Below are 17,509 nucleotides of genomic sequence, written 5' to 3' on the forward strand. Positions count from 1 at the left end.
AGTTACTAAAAAGGCAGGGATTACACAAGACCATGAATCCCACTAGGTAGGGATTGCTGGGGGCCATCTTAGAGGCTGCCTACCACAGCCACTTACCATGTGGCTGCCTTCTAAACTTCCAGATTGTGGAGTAGTAGAGAATGAATGGTCATTTTCTTAAAGACCCATGCATAAATCAGGCTAGGCTAATCATGAAAGGAACTTGAAGAATAAATATAGAAATATATGTGTATGTGTGCATATTTAAAGGCATTCTATAGTACACATGTGTCTCAGTGACCAAAGAATAGAGGCTGTATTTTGTGGGAGCTATGCATTGTTAAAGCACATGTGCTCTTTTACTCCATCAAACTAACAATAAGGGGGTGTGGGAGTTTTTCTCCAGCCACAGTTTGTTAAAAACCCAGCTCCCTGGAGAGGCTGCACTTGGATTTGGGTTCTCAAGTCTGGTCTGAGTCACTAGCCAGGAGGCTTTTATCCAAGTAGAGTTAAATCCTCTGCAGCTTCCCTCAATCTGGAGTGATTTCAAACTTGTGTTAGTGTGAGCTGGATATTTCTCAGACATGTTTGTCCTTTTGGATTGTTGTGACTTGGCCAGGCACAAAAGCAGATTGTCTTGAGTTTGGGACCTTCCCAGGAGGAGCAAGTGTGAGTGGAAGAAGCTGGGTTACAGATGGCCCATTACCCAGAGTCATCATTACTCAGGAGGGGCCTAAGGGTAGATACTGACATACTGACATTATTCTTTCTCGGGTTTCCTGGTGTTTTTCTTTTTCTTTTTCTTTTTCTTTTCTTTCTTTCTTTCTTTTTTTTTTTTTTTTTTTTTGAGGCAGGGTCTTCCTTTATCACCCAGGCTGGAGGGCAATGGTGTGATTACAGCTCACTGCAGCCTCAACCTTCCAGGCTCAAGTGATCCTCCCACCTCAGCCCCCCAAGTAGCTGGGACTACAGGTGCATACCACAATGCCCAGCTAATTTTGGTATCTCTTGTAGAGAGGGGGTTTCATCATGTTGCCCAGGCTGGTCTCAAACTCCTGAGCTCAATCGATCTACTCCCCTCAGCCTCCCAAAGTGCTGGGATTACAGGTGTGAGCCACCATACCCGACCTAGCTTCTCTCTTTTTTGATAACAAAAGCATTGTCTCCATTATGTGCCTGGCCAGGTTTCCTGTTCCAAGAATGTAGGTAGATGTTGGGTATGATATGGTAAAATACAGGAGGAGGCAAGGGTGAAACTTGAAAGGAAGTAGTTTATTACACTCACAGGTCTGGAGTGGGTTCACCACATGCCACGCAGGGGTGCAATCAGCAGGATGCCCAACTGAACAGATTATGGAGTAGAAAGAGAAGTGGGACCTGTGGGCTGAAGCCTTTATTGGGATCTGGGATGGGTTTGAGGTTAATTGATGCCAGGAAATTTCACTGGGCTCAAAGGCAAGTGGGCGGTGGTGAAGGGGCGGGAGCCTGGGGGAACTCGAGGCCAGTGGTTAGGTTTATCATCAAGCAGTTCCTAGTGGTTTTGCTCAGTATTGGGGCAGTGAGAAGGATGTTGAAGCACAAAAGCATGAACTCAAAGGATTTTTAACACATCTTCCAAACAGTTTCTTTACCAGCTTAATAGATGATAGGGTGGAGGATTGCACTGAGATTAAGCTACCTTTCATTACCTGAGTGAGAAAGGGGCTCTAATACTACTTGAATGTTTTTGTCTTTATAGCAGTCCCTACAGACCCCTGCTAGTAATGACTAAGCATAAGCAGTGGCCTCCTTCTCCAATGGTGCAATAAAGTTCCTCCCTTGCCAGGGGGCTGAAAGTCTTTCCATGTTTTCTCTGTTGATATGTGAAGTCCTGTGCATGCATGCTCAGGGCCTGGAGGGACTAGCTGGACTCTCGTCTCTATCATGGTGTGAGAGGCCCTCCAAGGAGGAGTCAGGACTGCAATTCAGGGAGTCTCGATCTTTGGGGCAGGAATTTCTCACTTGTGATATCATCAGTCTCTTTGGGGACATTCTTCTCCTTGTTGGTCATTTCTAATAGCTTCTATCTACCCAAAACTTTAGTATCTTTGATGATGCCAACAGTATCTTTGGGGAGGAAGGCTGGTTTTTCAGATTTAGTCAGAATTTTTAGGCTGAAGGTTCTAAGCGCATCAGTGATTTATCTGGTAGCTCTGGGGAATCCCCTCTCTCTTTAGTTCAAAAATAACACTAAGAAACTGCTCCATGGGCTCCAGAAATAGGCCCTGTGTCTCAGGAATTCCTGCTTCCTGTCATTTCTTGGGGTTCCTGTTACCATTAGAAGTCCTTTTAGCATGTGTATTGTGAATAGCTTTAATTTCCTGCATTTGGCTGGATGTTAATTTTTACAGCTTTAATTTTACAGCCAGTTTTACAGCCTCTTCCAGGTCCAAGGTGTTGGACGGTCAGGTCATCGGTTTTGCCCAGCTGGGCATTTGAGTTGCCCTGTTGAAGAGACAGAGCCAAGCTCAAGGATAATTATGACAACATTGGTTGATTTTTGGGCAACTGAGGAGCCAACCAGAACACTTGGTTTGTTTCTACCCTTGCAGATGAATTAATATCTGCTTTCTTGCCTTTGTAGGTGAAATGATGGTATCCAGGGAGGCCAACCACTCACCTGGGTGGAGACTCTGTGGGTTGCATTGAGTATTCAGAACTTTTTGGGGGGGGACTCCAAGGAACTGATATATGCTGACTAAACTCCCCAGAGACAGAAGATAAGCAGAATGCTTACTTTCTAATTATAACATAAAAGATTCCTCTCCAGTGAACAGAACACCTTATGCTTAATACCCAGTGTGTATACTTAGTGGTACTCAAGAAAGAACATGAGTTACTAGAAGATAAGCCAGTGACAGCATGGTCTGGACAAAGGGTGGTGCAGGTAACCCTAGAAGAGGTTCCATGTGGGTCATGGGAGGCTGGGTGAGGAGCTAGCCCTGTTCCCAACCCACTCACATCGAATCTAGGGCTTCAGATCTCTCTCTTCCCAGGCTGATGTGTCTCTACCATGGCCTGCACCATACTGATGCAACACACGCTCATTTTCTAGGTTTCACACTGATCACACCATCCCACATTTTTTTCTTCTATTCACACATTTTAAAGACACTTTTGGTTATTGCGATGGATGGAACCACTGCTTTGTTTTATTTTCAGCCAAGCCTTAATTGGACCTACACCCTTTGTTTATCCTCCTTTTACTCTGAAAGACTTCCTGTCTCTTAAGATGGAGGCCGAGACGGGCGGATCACGAGGTCAGGAGATTGAGACCATCCTGGCTAACACGGTGAAACCCCGTCTCTACTAAAAAAATACAAAAAACTAGCCGGGCGAGGTGGCGGGCGCCTGTAGTCCCAGCTACTGGGGAGGCTGAGGCAGGAGAATGGCGTAAACCCGGGAGGCGGAGCTTGCACTGAGCTGAGATCCGGCCACTGCACTCCAGCCTGGGCGACAGAGCGAGACTCCTTCTCAAAAAAAAAAAAAAAAAGATAGCTTATCTCATCCCTTGGGAGTTAGTTTTAACCATTCAATTCTCAGAGCTGCTTTTTTTTCTGCTGGGGATAGGGGGTGGGGGGGGGACTTTGTCACATGGACATTGTCGTCATATGCAGATTTCATTAAATAAAAGGAATGTAAGTTGGCTTTTGTTTGAAGTGTCAGGATTTTGTAGTTTTGAGAAATATGATGGTGAAAATTAATCCTCGTGGTGCCATGTGGAGAGTGTAGGGGCCTGAATTGTTTATACTGATATGCTCGGCAAAATTAATTTCCATTTTCTAAGTATTATTTTAAAACCCTAGATAATATTCTTTCTTTATTCTAAAAGTGGAAAGTAAAGAAAATACCTGGCTAATAGGGGTGTGGTTCTAGATAGTAAGATTCTGAGTAGGCAAGATGGAATGTGCTTCTTAGCTGAAAAATATTTGGGGCCTCATCTGGCTCCTTTGCATCTATAGACGAATGTTAGTTACATAGAGATGGTGCCAACAACGAAAGAAAGAAAAAAAAACCATTGTTGGATATATTTGTCTTTGTTGCAGCATTGCTGAAAGGAAGTTAATGACTTGTAGTCTAAAGGTTAGTTCAAAGGTAATTAACTTCCTTGAATTCACTGTCAATGAAACATGCTGTAGGATGTATTTTTTTTTTTTTCTGTGAGTGACTACCGATTTGATTTCTACACTGAACATGTTTAGTCTGATGTGTTAACTCACATGTTCCTTGATTTTTTTTTTTTTCCTTTCTATTAAGCCTACCTTTAGATGTCAGCATTTTTCTGCTCATGCTCAAAGGTCTTCTGAAGCTGACACCTCACTGGGTGATGATCCACATGTCCAAAGCCCATGCAGTCGCACAGATTGTGTGAGTGAAGTCATGGTGTTCTTTGCTTCTCTCTTCTGTTTCTGACCTCTGCAGATATAGACGAATGCTCAGAAAACAGATGTCACCCCGCAGCTACCTGCTACAATACTCCTGGTTCCTTCTCTTGCCGTTGTCAACCCGGATATTATGGCGATGGATTTCAGTGCATACCTGGTAAGTTTTAGAGGGCCAGATTAGGCACATGAATCTCTTAGCTCCTTCAAGGGTATTTTTCTATGACAGCCCACTCTTGATTTAGCCTGGTCTGAAGCCTTGCTGGATTTTCCAGGCTGTGGATTTTTTTCCTCAGTTACCTCCTGCTGCCTAGTTTACTGATAGTTCACTGATTTGTGACATTCCTGGAGGCCTGCAGGAGATGACCCACCCATCGTCCCATCTCATAGCAGCTCTGGTTAACTGCCCTAGTGATCCGCTTGACCTTGATGAGTGCAATCTGGATGAAGTGTTGAGATCAAGCTTATTAAACAGGAGCCATATGCGCTGGTAGCCAGGGTTAAGCCCGTGGCGACCGTGTTAGAGGAGCTTGGCCAGCTTGGTGCAGTCTAGTGACTGCCGTTGGCCTGCAGCTTCTCAGACTTAACCTCTGGGCCTCGGGATGAATGAGCTTTGGCTTGTTTTCTCCAGAGTCTCTTGGGATGTTGGGCAGATGCCATGGCTGCCCCTCATTTTCCCCAGATGACAATAGGGAGGGGCTGGGCTGCTTTACACTTAGAGCCAGCTAGGGACCTAGGGACCTACAGGATGAACTGGAAGAACCGGGGAGAGATGAGATAAATAGTGGCAAGGTATTATAAGAATCTAGGGCTCCAAAATCCCAGGCCTTTCCATGCCATGCTGTGGGCTGGTGAAGTGGATGGGTTGCAATGCCTTCTATTTCTCTTCTGTGTCTTCCTCTGCCTTGATCCTGGAAGACTCCACCTCAAGCCTGACGCCTTGTGAACAACAGCAGCGCCATGCCCAGGCCCAGTATGCCCACCCTGGGGCCCGGTTCCACATCCCCCAGTGCGACGAACAGGGCAACTTCCTGCCCCTACAGTGTCATGGCAGCACTGGCTTCTGCTGGTGCGTAGACCCTGATGGTCATGAACTTCCTGGTACCCAGACTCCACCTGGCTCTACACCGCCTCACTGTGGACCACCACCAGGTGAGCTTAGGCCTGGGGCTCAAGAAGCAGAATGGCACTGGTGGTGGGTAGATCATAATTCCTGCCCAGACCATGCAGGCACAGGACCAGTCACCATCCTTCATAGCCTCTTTCCTCCTGAGAAGACTTGAATAATAGTGCGTACATATATTCGTGTTTGTGTCATAAGGACATAGAGATATACAATACATGACACATGATCTGTTACACATTGGCCTCTTAGACCCTTGTCCAGTACAAACTGGAAGTTGAGATTGTGTATGTAGGTCAGACTGAGACCCACTACCTTAGACCTGTTACAGCATCTTAGAGAGATGTGACAGTTAGAAGATCTGGCCAGACTGGTGTTTTGACGAGAAGGAAAACTGCCTTCGTATGTAACTATCTCGCTTACCTCTGCCTTCTGAATGACAGGAAACAGTATGAAGGCTGTGTTAATATCAATAGGAAAAATAAGAAAAATGACACCTGCTGGTGGATCCAGTTAGTTTTCTCTAAACTGACAATCCCAGCCCTCTGTAACGTAGCCCAACATCTCAGAGGAGGCACAGGCATCTGGTTTTGGTTAGCCCATATACAATCTGAGAACATGCCTGCTACCATCTGAGCATTCCACATCTGCGTGGGGCACGGTGATCAAGTGTTCACAGTCGATTCCAACAGCAGGCAGATAAGGCACCTTTCTGTTCCTTGCTGAATTATTCGGGGATGGGTAAAACTTTTTTCCTTAATCATTACAGAAAAACTTTATTTAATGAAGAGCATAGGATTGGCTTGATACCATTTTAGCCAAAATGATTCCTATAAAGCTTGCTATCCAAAGATCCATTTTTACTATCGAGAAGGGTTCCATAAATACTAGTCTTGGCTTTTAATGTGTGAAAGTAAGAAGAACTGGAGAATTACCCCAATAGTTTTTTCCCCTTTTAATGGTGTTAATTGTTGCCTGGGTATGGTGGATCATGCCTGTAATCCCAGCACTTTGGGAGGCTGAGGCGGATGGATCATGAGGTCAAGAGATTGAGACCATCCTGGCCAACATGGTGAAACCCTGTCTCTACTAAAAATACAAAAATTAGCTGGGCATGGTGACATGCACCTGTAGTCCCAGCTACTTGGGAGGCTGAGGCAGGAGAATGACTTGAACCCAGGAGGCGGAGGTTGCAGTAGGCTGAGATAGTGCCACTGCACTCCAGCCTGGTGACAGAGTAAGACTGTTTAAAAATAAAAAAAAGCCAGGTCTTGGTGGTTCCCGGATTCATATAGGTAAAAATTGGTAATGGCTTGATCCATAGTCCCTCTTTGTTTCTGTTTTTAGGAAAAGATTTTAAAGGTCCAAAAAAGGTACAGAGAAATTCTATTTCCCTAATGCCTTCTCTTTGAAAATGTCGTTCTAACTCCATCTGGGATTTGAAGAAATCAGATGGTTGGGAGGTGCCTTTGGAGAATGGTTCAGAATTCGATTAAATTTATTAAGACAAGCATGTGTTCAGGACAATGATTTTAAAGGGGGAACCAAGAGACTGAGAAGTGAATGATGAAAATAGGGTCGTGTTCCCTTGTGCGGACTTTCTCCTGCCCACACACTCTCTCGGCACTGGTTTGGACCCGGCTGCTATCTCTGACTGGTCTCATCTTTGATGGGGTCAGCTTCAGGGAGGGTAAGGATGCTCTGTGCCCTGATTTCAAAATACTTAAACCCCTACCAACCAGAAGCACAAGAGAAAGACATTCATGGTTGGGTTGAAAAGTAGCAAATAGTAACGAATGAAAGGGATGCCCATGTATGAGTGATTTGAGACACCCATTTCCCAGGAGTTAGGTGCATCTCTTTGTTTGGAAGGCAGACACACAGCACAGGGTGGTCCCTTAAAGCAAAAAGGATCCTTGGAGGTCTGAATATGGAGCAGGGGTGGAGTTGGGAACTTCTCCAGGGAATCCTGCAGTGTTTGAGGAAGTAGCATTTCCCTCTCTGTGTTCCATTGAGACACATTTGGGTGAAGAAGTCAGAGTCTTACCTTCTCCATGGGGTCTTAAAAAGAGCTTTGCCTCCCATGGGTCATAAGCTACAGTGACAACTAAATGGCATTCGCTTCCCCCAACTCTGGTGAGTCATGCAGTCGAGCTAGTTGGGTATGAGCTCTGACAACTTCATTCACAGTCTTTTGTGTTCCAAGAGGAACTGTAGGTGCTGGAGCCTGATCATAATGTTCCCAACTTTGTTCTTTGGAGTCATTGGAGGGTTTTGAGCAGAGTGACATGAAATGCCTTTATATTTTAAATGGACCATTCTGGCTGCTGCTAATTGAGTTTACACTGGTTTTGGAGAGAGTGAGGGCATAGAAGGGTGGAAGCAGGAAAACCAGTGGGAAGGCTGTTGCAGAAATCCCAGGGAGAGAATGAGGCTTTTTGACTAGGGTGAAGGGGGTACAGTAGGGAGAAGTAAAGATATTCTAAGTGGATTCTGAAGGTACTGCTAAAAAGAGTTTTTGACATATCAGATGTGGATGATGGAAGAAAGGAGGGTTAAGGATAATCAGGTCTGAGCAGTGGAAAAATGGAGGTGCCATTTACTCATATGGGAAAGACTAGGGGAGCAGCTGGTTTGATGGTGAAGGCAGGGGCTCAGTTTCTATCAGTTTCTGATTTCTATTACACATCCAAATGGTGGTAGCAAGTAGGATTATTGGCTATGTGATTCTGCAGACCGTACGCTTTAAGTTGCAGGAATTAAAAAGGAAGGAGAAGCACCTCCTCTTGTTTAAGTTCCTTTGGGTAGTCCTAACATAAATGAACAAGTTATCTCAATAACCTGCTGCAGCAAAGTCTGCTCAGAACCACCTGTATTTTGAACAAAGCCTCAATGGCACTGTGAGAGCAGCCTGGGAGGAAACTGCTTTGCAACCGAAGCCAGAAGGACTTTAACCACAGAGAGAGCTGTGAGGGAGGGGATAAGAGGAGGACGCTGGAGAAAGGGGGGGAAAGGGCAACATGGCAGGAAGCTAGAGCCTGCAGGAAAAGATTCAGCTTTGAGATAATCTCAGGCGCAGTGTGGGTAGAACACTTCTGGAAACTGGGCTCTGTGAGAACCATTTTTAAGCTGTTTGCCACCACCTCTGCTATGCTTCACTACTAATTCCACTCAGTTTTACCATTATTCCATGTAGTTTTCCAATGGATAGACAGAGGGCGCCGTGGCATAGTTGGGCTTTTGGTAATACTTTCTTTTTTTTTTGAGACGGAGTCTTGCTCTGTCGCCGGGGCTGGAGTGCAGTGGCCGGATCTCAGCTCACTGCAAGCTCCGCCTCCCGGGTTCACGCCATTCTCCTGCCTCAGCCTCCCGAGTAGCTGGGACTACAGACGCCCGCCACCTCGCCCGGCTAGTTTTTTGTATTTTTTAGTAGAGACGGGGTTTCACAGTGTTCGCCAGGATGGTCTCGATCTCCTGACCTCGTGATCCGCCCGCCTCGGCCTCCCAAAGTGCTGGGATTACAGGCTTGAGCCACCGCGCCCGGCTGGCTTTTGGTAATACTTTCTAAGACACACACTGGCCAGGCGCAAGACGGCCCTCTCCTCAGCAGGTCCTGGAGCTTGAAGCTTGAAGCAAGTGGGGAATGAATACAAATTGGCTTTAAGCATCACCTCGGCCACTGAGTCCCCAAGGATCACCTGCACAAATGCTCCGTCAGCAGAGGTGCCCGAGGTGCAGGCAGGATGGGCCTTGTGGGCCTCTCCTGGCCAGAGGGAGATCATGCCCCTTCCCAGGCTGAGTGAGCTGCACTGCTGACCTTACCTCCTCTTATTCTTTCTTGATGTGGCTGGGCCTTGATGACAGACCCTCCTGGCAAGAAAGAAGCATCAGATGATCTCTTTCTGATTCCCATGGTAGAGTACTTAGAACACATTTGCTTCCCAAGTTTGGTGTCCGTGGGCTTGGCTGAGACCTGGACAGTAGGAGAAGGAAGGCCAGGAGGCTAGGCATGGGGTCTTGAGCTATATTTTGCATTCTGTCCTTGGCTCACAATCAAAGGCTTTTCTTCTTCCCTCTTCCCCATCTGCTCAGAGCCCACCCAGAGGCCCCCGACCATCTGTGAGCGCTGGAGGGAAAACCTGCTGGAGCACTATGGCGGCACCCCCCGGGATGACCAGTACGTGCCCCAGTGCGATGACCTGGGCCACTTCACCCCCCTGCAGTGCCATGGAAAAAGCGACTTCTGCTGGTGTGTGGACAAAGATGGCAGAGAGGTGCAGGGCACCCGCTCCCAGCCAGGCACCACCCCTGCGTGTAAGCACCAGGCCGCCCCCACTCCCCTCAGCTGAACCTAAGGCCTTTGCTAGGGATGCTGTCTGCTGTGGTGAAGTAGGGGGGCGTGTTGGGGTCACCAGGTCTAATGAAAGAAGTCACTACGTGCTATGTTAATTTATAATCTGGTCCACGCAAGATCCCGATTTGCATTTGGTGTCTGGTTTTTGTCATTAACAGTTTCCATAATTGGAACATCTGCAACTCGGTTCAGCAGGCAGTTACTCCCCCTCCCAAGCCCAGGGCGACAGGGGACACGTGTCACTCTGGAGTCCTAAAAGGAAGCTGACACAGTGCTGGCTCTGTGTTTTTTTGTTTTCTTTCTTGAAAAACAAAAAACCTGTTCTGCTTTGTTCTGAGGGAAGTGTTTTGCTGCCTTCTTGCCTAGTAAATGGCAGATTTACATAATTAATCCTTAAAAAAAAACCCTGGAAATTAAAATTTCGTTTGAAGAACATCTGGAGCACATCTGCATTGGGCAAAGAACTTTTGATATTTTTGGAGGCTCTGGTATGTCGTAAAGTAACTTTTCTTCCCATCTCCCTGCCTGTCCTTGTTCCCCTTCCTCCTCTCCCACCCTCTCTCCCACAGGTATACCCACCGTCGCTCCACCCATGGTCCGGCCCACACCCCGGCCAGATGTGACCCCTCCATCTGTGGGCACCTTCCTGCTCTATACCCAGGGCCAGCAGATTGGCTACTTGCCCCTCAATGGCACCAGGCTTCAGAAGGATGCAGCCAAGACCCTGCTGTCACTGCATGTAAAGTGGATTTCTGCTGGGGGCGGGGGGCGCGGGGGCTGCGTGGCTTTCCCAGTGGGAGCCACCTCACAGACCCTGTTGCAGTGCAGTGGACTGGGGCAGGGAAGTCCTGGAGGGTTTCTGAGCTGCAGCCCATTGGCATGGGCCCGATGCCACCACCACAGAACCAGGGCTGTCTGTTGCTGGGGGTCACCTGTCACCAAGGCTGTGCTCTCTGGTTTGTTCATGGGGTTTCAGATATATGGAAAGGGAACTGTAGCCTTGTCAGCATATGGAGGCTGTATGGTGATCCAAGAGAAAATGGACAGACTCTTACCGTAAGTCCTCAGGGTTCTCTGTATGTCATAACATCTCCATAGAAATCCTGGAAATCAAAGTGACAGGACTAGCCACAAGGTGTGGTGTCTGCGATTTGTTGGGGACTCCCAAGTGGAAGTCAGCTAATGACTGTCTCGCCGTTGCAGCCCTTCCCTTTCACTTTGGTTCTGTCCCTTTGACCCACTTCTTTCCTAAGCTTCCCTGACTCTAGATGAAAACTTGGTGTGTGTGACGCTGGGAGAGGAGTGGATGGCGCCTTCCCCAGGGGATGCTTGATGCTTCCTGAGCCAGCAGCCTCCCTAATGCAAGGCACCCCATTCTGGGGAGAGGGTTTTCTCTAAAATGGGGGGAAAACAAGGGTAGCTCTCTAGAAAGGCATCGACACAGTGGAAAATCATCTAATTCCATTGTTGAACTTCACACTCCAGGCACTTGCTCATCCGTAAGAAAGAATAGTACGGCATTCATGTTTACATTTATTTCTGTAAATGAACTACTTATTTGGTTCCAGAAAAGCTTAGAAACAGCCAGTGTTCAGGAAGAGATGTGTTCTTTTTAAGATTTTGGGTCCTATCCCCTCCCCCAAGAAAACTCGCACATTGTTTTGTAAAACTTTCTCTGGAAGAGGTAGAGACTAAGAAGTTGACATCACTTTAAGCTAACCCTCTTTTATTCTAGTCAAGTCATAGAGCTTGATTGCCTTTCTGAACATGCCCCTGACCGGGACAGGGTGGTGATGGTAGTGGTAGAGAAACTGAAAGAAATGGGACATGGGTTATTTGCACATTTTAAGGAAATTTACTTAAAGGAAAACACTGGGACGTTTTCTGTAACCTGAGGTTATGACATGGGTTGATGAATCCCAGGATTCCCCGGGTTAATGGAAGCTCATTTGAATGTGTACTCTTGCCTGGGACAAATGACCTTTTAATTTTCAAATAAAAGTGTAGTTGACCTTAGCCCTCCCCTCCCACCCCGCTACTGGAGCCAAATCCCATTTTGTACAATCTTTCTTGTGCTGACTATGCTCCCAGGGGGCATAAGTGAAGCCAAGCCCCAGGAGGCTGTTAGGCAATGCAGGAACTTGTATGACCTCAGGGACAGCCAGATAATCCCTGAATGTTGGCTTCTCCGAGCAGGAGCCTGGATTGAAAACTGAATGAAGCGGAGTTTTGAAAAATATCAGACTCAGCATTTTTTTTTTTTTTTTTTAAAGACTCATTCATTAGCAATGAGGAGAGACCTCACTAGCTAGAAGTTGGATGATCACTACTCCCTAGTTCGTTAACCCAACGAATTATAGACTTTTTCCTTCTTTTGAGACAGGGTGTAGCTCTGTTGCCCAGGCTGGAGTTCAGTGGCACCATCTCGGCTTGCTCCAGCCTTGACCTCCTGGGCTCAAGCGATCCTCCCACCTCAGCCTCCTGAGTAGCTGGGACTACAGGTGCGTGCCACCATGCCCAGTCAATTTTTTTTTTTTTTTAGACGGGGTCTCACTATGTTGCTGTCTCAAACTCCTAGGCTCAAGCAATCCTCCTGCTTTGGCCTCCCAACGGACAGGAATTACAGGCGTGTCACTGTGCCTGGCTATACTTTAATACAGGATATAACCAATGTCTTGTCTCCTGAGTCAGGGGCAAGAGTACAGGTGATTGCACTTCAGGTAGAGGAAAGATCTCATATTCACAGAGGAGGGGAGAGTAGATTTTGTTGGCATATATTGGCAAATTTTATTAAGGCTCTTGGAAAAGTGCTGATGACATTGGGAAAGGATTCAGTTTTTACCCAGTAAAATATTAAAAACTTATTTTGCTTAAGGCCATGTCCTGTAATTACTGAAGGGGCTGATTTTTTTTTTCTTTAAATCAGTCATAATAGCACTTATTGAAGGGCTTACTGTATAACAATTACTGATTAGGAGACTTTACAAGCATTTACAGTATTAATTTTATAGAAACCATATGAAGCAGGTACACTATTGGCCTCATTTTGCAAATGAGACAAAGGCATAGAGAGGTTAAATGCCCAAAGCTACATGGCTAGTAAGTGGCTGAGCCTGGATATCACCCCAGAGTGCCCACATGTCCAGCTACTCTGCTCTGCTGCCTGCAGGATCACAGTGCAGTGTTGCTCACTGCAGCTGTGCATGAGCAAGGCAGCTGAGTGTGAACAAAGGGGAAATGTAACCTAATTCTTCTAATTCTATGATTTGGTGCACAAAGGGCTCCATAATCGTGGGGATTGATTACGACTGCCGGGAGAGGATGGTGTACTGGACAGATGTCGCTGGACGGACAATCAGCCGTGCCAGTCTGGAACTGGGAGCAGAGCCTGAGACGATCGTGAATTCAGGTCAGCAGCTTCACTCAGCAGAGTCTGCATTTCATCTGATTCTACAAAGTCACTTGTCTACTTGACACTGAAGTCTCCCGTCGATTTTTCTCTACTAGGGGAGGTTAAGTTCTAGGCAAGTCATTTTATTGAGCAGTATAAGACTAGCCCCTCTGTAAGCAAACACCTTCATACGTAAGGAATGAATTAGGTGATTCCTACTGTGAGTGCTTCTCAAAAGAAAAGAACTCACGGTAAGAATTCGGGGTGAGGCCTTATTCAGTCTGGCTCTTGCACTGTGGATGCCGGGTGTCATCAAACTGGTAGGTCTAGTCTAGAAGCTAGAGGTAGTAGAACATGTAACAAAAGTACTTGTTTCTCTATTAACCTGGTTCTTGGGGACTTAGAGCCACTTGGGCTTTGTTTTCCCCTGCTGACCCCCTGCCCCACCCCACTCCCGGAGGGCTTCAGGTTTGCCCTCCATATCCTGCAAACACTCCAGTCTTGACTTTGCTTTATTTCCAGGTCTGATAAGCCCTGAAGGACTTGCCATCGACCACATCCGCAGAACAATGTACTGGACAGACAGTGTCATGGATAAGATAGAGAGCGCCCTGCTGGATGGCTCTGGGCGCAGGGTCCTCTTCCACACAGATCTGGTGAATCCTCGTGCCATCGCTGTGGATCCAATCCGAGGGTCAGCTGGGCTTCCCTAATTCTCCTCTTACCTGTCGATCCTGATGTGAAGCCCTTGGGTTTTAAATAGTGTGAGGAAGGTCAGAACAAGAGAGTGAAAGCTCAAATGCGTTCCTGTAACAAAGATTTACTGAGGATCTACTAGGTGTCAGGACTTGCTCTAGGAAAAGACAAGGTCTGTTCTTTCATGGCACTTATATTCTATTAGGAGGAAACAAGACTGTATAAACAGGATTAGTCTGTGATGTGATATAGAAAATTCAGATCCTGTTGTGAGAATTAGAGCTACTCTGAATCAAATGATCAGGCAAGGTCTCAGATGACACTTAAACTGGAAGTGAAGTGGGACTCCTCCAGCAGCACATTTAAAAACCAGGGTTTTTGAAGCCCACGGTAGGGCTGACCTACATCAAGTGACATTAACCAAAAAGCTCAGGCACCTCTGGCCTCGGTGTTGCTGTAGCAGAAATCAAGATAAACATTCTCCCTGTGATAATTGCTAAGGTCATCAAATGTGACATACAGGATTTGTTCAGTGTCTCGGTACTTGTTAGAACCAGGGTGAATTTTTATATCTTGAGAAACTCTTGCCATGTTTAAGTGGAGTTTCTATGAAATGAAATTCCCCGATGCCCTTCGAATCAGTAAAGAAAACCTTCAGCTTTAATTTTCAGGTAAGTGCTTTTTGACTATGAAATACTTAGTGCAGAGCCTCAAAGGTGGTTTCAAACTTTGGGTTCTACACACTGGAAAAGGTGTATCTCTATTCCAGTTGACTTAACATCATGAATTAATAGCCCTCTTAAAAACTCTTTCCATAGGCTTGCCTTTCTGACATTTGGAAGGTTTTTTTTTTTTTTTTTGAGACAAGGTCTTGCTTTGTCGCCGAGGCCGGAGTGCAGTGGCACAATCTCAGCTGACTGCAAACTCCGCCTCCTGAGTAGCTGGGATTACAGGTATGTGCCACCATGTCCAGCTAATTTTTGTACTTTTAGTCGAGACAGGGTTTTGCCATTTTGGTCTCCAACTCCTGACCCTGGGTGATCCACCTGCCTTGGGCTTCCAAAGTGGCTGGGATTACAGGCATGAGACACTGCGCCTGGCCCCGTATTCCTTCTTGGTACTTGACCTGAAAACTGGGGAGAGCTGCCATCTTGTAAGCAATGATACCTTGGCCATGTCTCTGGAATCTGGGGAAAAAGCATACTTTTAAGCTGAAATCCACAACACAGCCACGAGTTTAAAGATGAAAGTAGAATTTTCTTATCCAGACAGCAAATAGAAATGCTAAAGGACTTTAATTTTTAATGAAACCTGGTTCAAGGTGGGTTTTCTTTTCAATAAAACACATGTATTACATCTACCTGAACTGCTTAACAGAAGGGTTGTCAAGCCTTCCTGCATATTTCTCATTTGCTTTCTATAGATTTCACCTTGACAACTTTCCTCCTCTGGCAATCCCCAAATAATCTATACCAAATACCTATGTGAGCTTGTTTCAGACGTTTTTGATAATATTAAATCATTTTGGGGAGGAGACTGATCAGAAGGGATGAAGGAATGATATGCATGCTTTACCTTCTGGCCACCCCCACCTTAGCGCAAAGTGGAAACTGATTTCTGGCTTTTGCTCTCAGCTTCTCTCTGCTTCACCTATTGGGCATAAGGGATGAAATTCACAACAGGGGTGGGTAACCTATGGTTTCTTCTCTCTCTGAGGTTCTCTACAACTCAACTGATTTATTCAAAGCTTCTATAGCTTTTATAAAACAGTATTTTATAAGAAGTGCTTTCAACATTATTTCTGCTCTATAAACCTGTTTCCTTATAATAATCTATTTCCACTTAATAGGACCATATTTCCTAGTTAGTATCTGTTATGAATATCTTTCATTTTTAACATGGCATTTAAAAGGTAAAGTGCTAGGCCGGGCGCGGTGGCTCAAGCCTGTAATCCCAGCACTTTGGGAGGCCGAGACGGACAGATCACGAGGTCAGAAGATCAAGACCATCCTGGCTAACATGGTGAAACCCCGTCTCTACTAAAAAAAAATACAAAATCTAGCCGGGCAAGGTGGCGGGCGCCTGCAGTCCCAGCTACTTGGGAGGCTGAGGCAGGAGAATGGCGTAAACCCGGGAGGCGGAGCTTGCAGTGAGCTGAGATCCAGCCACTGCACTCCAGCCTGGGCAACAGAGCGAGACTCCGTCTCAAAAAAAAAAAAAAAGGTAAAGTGCTTAACTTAAAAGGCTTACCATCCCTGGGTGCCAGGTACAGGACAATCGAGATTCCTCTTCAAGTACCAAATTGTATTTTTGGCAGAAAAAGAACAGTTTTCCTCTAAAATCCCTGGTCCACGTCTCTTCAAGTTCCACAGTTTATATCGAAGCCATTCCTAACAGCTGTCTTTGTTTCTATTCTAAACCCAAGATTCAAGATTTCAACAGAAGGTTTTGGGGCAGTTGAATCAAGGGGTATCTTGGAGGCAGGGATTCTGATAGTAGCTTAGTAATGACTTCTTCCGCCTAGTTACAATAATCAGAAAACCGTGTGACACAGGTAAAAGTGGAATATGGCTGTGTTACCTAGAGCTGTGTAACAAATTGCCCAAACCCTCAGCAGTTTAAGACAACATTTAGTCTCACAGTTTCTGTGAGTCAGGAATCCAAGTGTGTCTTCACTGAGGTCCTCAGGCATGGAGTCTCTCACAAGGCTGCAATCAAGTAACGGCCAAACTGCAGGGATCTCAAGGCTCAGCCTGGGGAAGACACAGTCCAAGCATGCTCACATGGGTTGCAGGCCGGACTAATGTCTCTGGCCAACAGCCCTCGAGAACATCAGTTCCTTGGCACATGTTTCTCTTTATAGGGTGGGTTGCAACATGGCACTGAACTTCCCTCAAAGGGAGCGAGAGAGAGCACCTAAGGCAGAAACCAGTTTTTGAGACCTAATATTGGCCTATCACTTCTGCTATACTCACTAGAAGAAGCAAGATACTAAATAATGCAGCCCAAACTCGAAGGGATTGCTTAAGACTATAATAAACGAGGAGATGCAGATCACTGGGGGCTGCTTAGATGCTGCCTACCACAGGCTACTCTTTTACAATCTTGATTTTTAACTTACAGCAACTTGTACTGGACAGACTGGAATAGAGAAGCTCCTAAAATTGAAACATCATCTTTAGATGGAGAAAACAGAAGAATTCTGATCAATACAGACATTGGATTGCCCAATGGCTTAACCTTTGACCCTTTCTCTAAACTGCTCTGCTGGGCAGATGCAGGTAATACTACTGATGGAATGCAAATAGATAACCCCTCATTGCAGTGAGTGTGAGCACTAGTAGATTTTACTACAAAATCAAATCCCATCACTTAGATCTTTTGGTTTAAACACATTTCTGACAGTACAGCACATAATCTCCTTTCTTTGTTCTGTAACCTTTTAAATACTATTAAATGAGTCTTAAAATGAACTTTCTGGGGTTTGGGTGGAGGGAAGGCTATATCAAGCAGTAAGTTTGTACTGCTTGCCTGTCCGTGAGTGC

At 46.0% G+C, this 17,509-nt stretch overlaps 1 protein-coding gene across 5 annotated transcripts in view; it reads left to right on the plus strand.

Annotated features, from left to right (window-relative positions):
* The window catches only part of NID2 (nidogen 2), a 65,599-nt gene that overhangs the window by 45,314 nt on the left and 2,776 nt on the right, over nt 1-17,509 (plus strand). For all 5 annotated transcript variants that reach the window (XM_033188035.1, XM_033188036.1, XM_033188037.1 and 2 more), the window contains 7 exons: nt 4,441-4,560; nt 5,319-5,552; nt 9,616-9,837; nt 10,447-10,616; nt 13,157-13,286; nt 13,791-13,962; nt 17,088-17,245. In XM_033188035.1, coding sequence (XP_033043926.1) covers nt 4,441-4,560; nt 5,319-5,552; nt 9,616-9,837; nt 10,447-10,616; nt 13,157-13,286; nt 13,791-13,962; nt 17,088-17,245 — 1,206 coding nt within the window. The remainder of the gene's footprint in view (nt 1-4,440; nt 4,561-5,318; nt 5,553-9,615; nt 9,838-10,446; nt 10,617-13,156; nt 13,287-13,790; nt 13,963-17,087; nt 17,246-17,509) is intronic.

The sequence above is a fragment of the Trachypithecus francoisi genome, unplaced genomic scaffold (assembly GCF_009764315.1).
Source record: "Trachypithecus francoisi isolate TF-2019V2 unplaced genomic scaffold, Tfra_2.0 Lachesis_group3, whole genome shotgun sequence".
NCBI classification, from domain to species: domain Eukaryota; kingdom Metazoa; phylum Chordata; class Mammalia; order Primates; family Cercopithecidae; genus Trachypithecus; species Trachypithecus francoisi.